The sequence below is a fragment of the Phaseolus vulgaris genome, chromosome 3 (genome assembly GCF_000499845.2).
Source record: "Phaseolus vulgaris cultivar G19833 chromosome 3, P. vulgaris v2.0, whole genome shotgun sequence".
Taxonomy (NCBI): domain Eukaryota; kingdom Viridiplantae; phylum Streptophyta; class Magnoliopsida; order Fabales; family Fabaceae; genus Phaseolus; species Phaseolus vulgaris.
In genome coordinates, this window is record NC_023757.2 from 17,223,271 (window position 1) to 17,229,991 (window position 6,721).

General features: G+C 46.7%; 1 protein-coding gene across 1 annotated transcript; it reads left to right on the forward strand.

Moving 5' to 3' along the window:
- The first annotated feature begins 5,223 nt into the window (after nt 1-5,223).
- On the forward strand, nt 5,224-6,271 carry LOC137806818 (small ribosomal subunit protein uS19x-like). The gene is made up of 3 exons (XM_068607117.1): nt 5,224-5,363; nt 5,451-5,657; nt 5,832-6,271. Exons 1-3 carry the CDS (start codon nt 5,361-5,363, stop codon nt 6,078-6,080), a joined length of 459 nt encoding a protein of 152 aa, XP_068463218.1. The 5' UTR covers nt 5,224-5,360; the 3' UTR covers nt 6,081-6,271.
- Nucleotides 6,272-6,721: the final 450 nt, after the last annotated feature.

The window sequence follows — 6,721 nt, forward strand, 5'->3', positions numbered from 1 at the left end:
TCTGGTCCTGATCTTGCACTAGCACTGCGCTGATCGCCCTCTCAGTTATGGCAAAGTACAGCTTGAGGGGTGTTATGTCTTGGGGCTTGCACAGAACTGGAGGGCTCGCCAAATATTCCTTGAGCTTTACGAAGGCCTCCTCACACTCCTTTGTCCAAACAAATCTGTTGTTTCTCTTCAAACATTGGAAGTATGGGTGGCCCTTCTCTCCGCTTGCCGATATGAATCGAGACAGGGCGGCCATCCGCCCCGTGAGTTGCTGCACCTCCTTCACATTGGCGGGGCTCCTCATTGCCAAAATGGCGGCGCACTTCTCGGGGTTAGCCTCAATTCCCCTCTCTGACAGAAGAAACCCCAGAAATTTCCCTGCTTCTACACCGAAAACGCACTTTTCAGGATTCAGTTTTAGCTTGTACCTGGCTATTGTGGTGAACAACTCTTCCAAGTTTGCGACGTGCTTGTCTTTCTCCAGGGACGTCACGACCATGTCGTAGACGTATGCCTGCACATTCCTTCCGAGCATGGGCGCGAGCACTTTGTCCATCAGCCTTTGGTACGTGCCCCTGCATTCTTCAACCCGAAGGGCATCACCCTGTAGCAATAACATGACCTTTCCGTCATGAAGGCGGTCTTCTCTTCGTCCATGGGGTGCATTTTGATTTGGTTGTACCCTGAGAAGGCATCCAGGAAACTGAGCAGTTTGCACCCTGATGCACTGTCTACTAGGGCGTCAATGCTTGGCAAAGGGTAAAAGTCCTTCGGGCAGGCCTTGTTCAAGTCTGTAAAGTCAACGCACATCCGCCATTTTCCGCTGCTCTTCTTGACCAGGACGACGTTAGTGAGCCATTCTGGATATTGGATTTCCCTGACGTGTCCCGCTGCAAGTAGTTTCCGTGTCTCTTCTTTGATCGCCTGTCTCTTTTCCTCATTAAATTTTCTTCTTCTTTGGCGGATGGGCCTGACTTGGGGGTCCATTGCCAAACGATGGCACAAGAAATCGAGGTCGATCCCCGGCATATCTGAAGCAGCCCACGCAAACGCATCCAAGTGTCTACTAATTACTTCGGCGATCTGGTCTTGCATCTTGCTATCCAGGGTTCTTCCCAACTTAAACACCTTACCACTGATCTCCTTCTCGAGCCATTCCTCTACTGGCTGAGGTTTCCTCTCGCTGGCGATCAGCGCCCTCGCGATACCGGTTTCTCTGGCGGTCTCCGAGCAGTTTCTCTCCGACCTTGCCTCTACATTCCCCATCGGCACATCGCCCTCGGCGACCACCTCTAACGCCGCATCCGAAACTCGCCGGGGTTCGCGCTCCGACTCCACGCCAGGGGGAGGCGTTGTGGTTACGTGGCACACAGACCTCTTATTCTTGAGGCTGTTTTTGTAACATTTCTTCGCCTCCTTCTGGTCGGAGCAAATAGTGATGATCATACCCTCCATAGACGGCAGCTTGACCTTCATGTGCCTTGTCGAAGGCACAACTCCTGTTCTGTTGAGCGTTGGCCTCCCCAGCAGTATGTTGTACGCTGACGGGGCGTTTACAACAAGGTACCTGACCTTCTCCGTTCGTGAGGCCAAGCCGTCAGTGAAGGTCGTCCTCTGCTCGATATACCCCCTCACCTCCACTTGGTCGCCGGCAAAGCCGTACAAGCAGCCCCCATATGGTCTTAGCTGATCAGGGGACAATTGTAACTTCTTAAAGGTTGGCCAAAACATCACGTCTGCTGAGCTTCCTTGGTCGACCAGCACCCGGTGGACGGTCCTTCCCGTCGTGACAAGTGAGATCACAATAGGGTCGTTGTCATGAGGCACCACGTCCCTGCGGTCCTCCTTGGTGAACGTGATGTCCATGTCGGGCGAGTGATCTTCAAAGACTTCCACTGACATTATCGACCTCGCATAGCTCTTTCGTTGCGACGCCGTGCACCCCCCGCCGGAGAATCCGCCAGCTATGGTGTGGATCTCGCCGTGAATAGGCACCTCGTGCTGTTGCCCTCCGCTGCTCGCCGGTTGAGACCCTGATGCTTGGTCCGCTTGCTTCTCTAGCAAGTAATCCTTCAGGAAACCACATTTGACCAGCTCGGCGAGCTGGTGCCCCAGAGCCAAACACGAATTGATAGAGTGGCCAAAACTCTTGTGGACTCGCACCATGCGTCTGGTTTTGCCCCGAAGATCTTCTCCGCCGTTTTCTCAGGCACTTTGAGCCTGGCAGCTATGTTTGGGATGACGATCAAATCAGCCAAACCCATCACAAACTCATACCTGGGGGGGCGATTACTCTCCCTGGGGCGCCCTGGTCCCTTGCTTTTATTTTTCTTAGGGTCGTAAGGATGACGCGTCCTTTGATCCCTCTTTCCCGCCGCCGCCTCCATTACCCTCCGAGGATGTACCCTTGCTTGGGTGCGCGGTTTAGCTAGGGCCACATTTCCTCTCTTCTCGGTGACTTCGCTCTCGGCGGCGATATGAGCCACAACACGTCGCTGGATTTCGGCGAACGTGGCGAGGTGGCTCCTGATGAGCGACTCACTAAAAGGCCCAGGCAACACGCCCTTTTTGAAGGCGTGCACGAACATCTCTTCGTCCTTTCCTGGCAAACGGACTATCCGAGCTCCGAATCTGTTCAGGAAATCCTTCAAGGACTCCCCTTGGTACTGCCTTATATCAAACAAGTCGTAAGACACCAACGGTGACGCCTTGTTCACTATGTACTGCTCAACAAACATCTTGGAAAACTGTTGGAACGTGGTAATGTGGCCAGTGGGTATACTGACGAACCAGTCCAACGCCGTTCCGCTCAAAGTGCTCATGAACACCTTACAATACACCGCGTCTGAGCCCCTTGAGAGCATCATCTGAGTATGAAACGCCGTGAGATGGGCTTCAGGGTCCTCCACCCCAGTGAAAGACGCTTTCACTGCCACAGTGCTGGCCGGGACCACCGAGTCCATGATCTCTTGGGAAAATGGCATAGGAAAGCTGCGTGGTGGGGATGGGGGTGCAGATCTGTCCCCTGCCGCACGCTCCTCCCGCTCCTGAAGGGCTTTGCACAGCTCTTCGTTGATCCTGTTGAGCTACTCGTTCCTTGCTTGCGAGGCCACCAGCGCCTCGTGCATCCTTTCCTGCTCAAAACGTGAGGCAGCCACGTTCTCCTGCAGCGTCCTCATCATGTCCATCACTTGCGTCATGGACACAACATCTTCGTCTGTTGATGGCGCAACTGAACTGGAGCGCGTTGTCCTCATTTTCTCAGCAAAGACTTTGAAAAACTCTAGAAACTTTGGTGTGGATGGGACCTCGATTCAAACGTGCCCCACGGTGGGCACCAAATGATCCTGCCGACAACTCGAGCGTGGAGGAATTGCCTTGTCGCTTGCTTGACCTGCCTCTGGCAACTATGCAGAACACTCTTAGAACCTCCTCCTTGGGAACTCCGAACGCAACCTGCAAACACACAGACAGCGCCTCTAGCGACCGTTTGCACTCCGACGCTCAAGTTAGATCACAGAATCACTAGATAATAATGTGTGTAAAAAACAGTGTGTGTGTGTATTTCTCTCTGATCCCCTTTTTATCCCCCTCTGTGTCTGTGCCTAACAGAATTCTGCTACGCTGTCCTCTGCGCGTGTCAGAATTCTGTTATGCTTTTATACGAAAACGTACCACAGTCAGGGTCATGGGTGTCTGGGTTTTCTGTCTGTACCTTTCACGACACGGAGTGCACCTTTATCTGGGTCGCGCCCCTCTCAGACCGTGACACGTGGAGGCATGCAACTCGCATCTAACCGTTCACGTGCCTCCACCTGAAGGGCTCTAGTGCATCTCTTGTGCGCCTAAGTTATTCCCTTGCGGAGTAACTTAGCGCGTTTCTTCCATCTGGGTGAAATCGCACATTCCCAGGAGAACGCCAGGTGTGGCTGGACTAGGCACACTCACCAAGCATTGCTCTCTGCATACACGATTTCCCCTTCACGATGCCATGCACGTAATGGGTTGAGAGAGTAACCAATCACTGACCGGTTTGCTAACTCCCTCAGGCCACTCTCGTGCACGACTATACCGACGAGGAGCTCTTCTTTCTCTGAGGTATGATCATGCAAGGTCCATGCGTAATGCTCTCATGGGAATCTCAGTCCCAGTTTAACTGCGTGTAACACGAAACCCCGATGACCATGCACCCGATGACTGATCGGTTCTCTATTGCTTCTTGCGTTCTCCCCCGGGTGTTTATCTTGGAACTGATCTGTCGGTGGCCACTCGGTTACTGACCACCGATAACCATATCGGGTGATCTCCTCCTTGATTTCTCTGCCACCTGATCCACGTGTCACCCTGCGAGTGATCCACGTGGTTATCTGTTGCTGACGTCATCGACTACCGATGACTGAGCGGATCATTAGGTAAAGAAAGAGAGTTGTATACTGGAACAAGGTTGTCATTGTATCATTTTCTTAACAAGGAAGCTGTTCTTCTCCTTCCTGCTATGGATTTGAAGTCCAAAGGTAACTCAAAAGCTCTTATTAATAAGTGAAAGGAGACTGATAAGCTGAACAGAATACCACAAAACAAGGAAACAAAATACTAGGATTCAGTTAGGATAAGGGATTATATTAATTAATTATAATTAAATTAAATATATTATAATATAACTAAATATATATAATATATAATATATAAACAAAAAATCGATAATTCTGTTAGGATAAACAATCTAAAACAACTCCGCTAACTAAATTAATATCACCAATCACAACAAAAACATTTAACTTTTAAATGTTTTATATATAATAATATAATATAATTTCAATTTGAATGGGCTTTAGGCGTAGTAATAGACATCCAAGCCCAATCTGCACCCCAACAAATGTCTTCCTACACTCCATCATTTATGAAAAGACCATTTTACCCCTTCTAAAAATGTTTTTCATATTATTTTTTTTAAATATTTCCAAAACATACTTTCGGAACACATTTTATGAATTCTAAATTTATCATTTTAGAAATCAAAAAAATATGTTTTGAAAAGGATATTCCAAATTTTTTTTGTCTTTCGGATATTTTATCCTGGAAACACCCTTTGGTGACAAGGTTAATTTTAGTATTTCAAAAAAGGTAGGGGTGCAGTAAGAAAAATGTAGGGTTGCAGGAAGAAAGAACTTCTTTGTATAATTGAAGCCCAATCATTGTATAAATAGAAGCCCAATCATTGTAGAAATTAAAGCCCGTCAATCTTGATGGATTTTATTCTAGGGTTACATAAGAGGCTGACATACGATCAAGGTGAGGGTATTTTCCTGCAACTGCCAGTGCCTTCACTTGTTTGTTGTCGTTCGAAACCAAAACCCTAGCAGTCGGCAACAATGGTGAGCTCTTCTTCGTCTAAGATGAGACTGAGTTACATTTATGGTGGCTGTTGTTTTTGGTAATGAATTTTGCTTCTGCATTTGCAGGCAGACGTTGAGGTTGATGTGGCGGCAGCAGCACAGCCGAAGAAGAGAACATTCAAGAAGTTCAGCTTCAGAGGAGTAGATCTGGACGCGCTTCTCGATATGTCGACTGATGAACTCGTCAAGCTCTTCAGTGCCCGTGCTCGTAGAAGGTTTCAGAGAGGTCTCACCAGAAAGCCCATGGCCTTGATTAAGAAGCTCCGCAAAGCGGTACTCTTTTCTTTTTCTCTTATCTTACATGTGCTTCATTTCGTTGCCGTTCCTTTGAAACTGATCTTGTTAGGTTTTACTGATTTTATTTTCCTAGCAATCTGAAAGTGATTTAATAAGCAAATAAATAAGAGTTGTTTGTTTCGGATTGTGGTTACTTGATTTTAATGACAGAAAAGGGAAGCACCGGCAGGTGAGAAGCCAGAGCCAGTGCGCACTCATCTGCGCAACATGATTATTGTGCCTGAGATGATTGGTAGTATCATTGGAGTGTACAATGGCAAGACCTTCAATCAGGTTGAAATCAAACCTGAAATGATTGGCCATTATCTCGCTGAGTTTTCAATTTCATACAAACCTGTGAAGCATGGTAGACCTGGTATTGGTGCTACTCACTCGTCTAGGTTCATTCCTCTCAAGTGAAAACATATATGCCTTAGTAATTTCTTGCGGCCTGTGGGATTTTGTTTGTTATTTAAGTGTTTTATTTTCGGTTCCTTATTGTATGGTTAATCAGGACTTGATTCCATAGATCAAACATTTTAGTGTTTCTTTTATTTTCACAACTTGTTCATTTAAAACATGGATTTATCGAATTAGTCTTTTAAACTTAATTTGCGATGTGTTAACGGTTGAATATTATGGCTTATTGGCATGCGATTACGGAACAACTCGTCCCATTAGGAGTTTGAACCTGCCTATTTTTGTTTTGGTAGCTAGAGATTCTTTTATTTTCCAAGGACTTAGAAGTTCTTAGTCGTTTAGTTTCTGTTAAATATGTTTTATTTTTTAATCTATTAGGTTATGTTGTTTTTGTTCAATTTAATATAATGTATTGTTTTTAATATATCAGGCTATTTAGTTATGTATTCTAAGTTATGTATCTAGCAAATAAAAATTTTCTAGAAATCGGTGATCCCTTTGAAGTTTTTTACCAGAGGTAAATTTAGTTAAAAATGAGATGGGTGAGACGGAAATAGAGGGAATGTAGGTAGAAAGGGGATCCAAATCAGATTTGGGCAAGGGGAGCAGGGGTTTCTAGGAATTTTATTATTCCAATCTTA

Bases quoted from the DNA above. Each gene is read 5' to 3' on its own strand.
- LOC137806818 (XM_068607117.1), top strand. The intron at 5,658-5,831 runs GTACTCTTTTCT...TTTTAATGACAG, and splicing joins TTAAGAAGCTCCGCAAAGCG to AAAAGGGAAGCACCGGCAGG.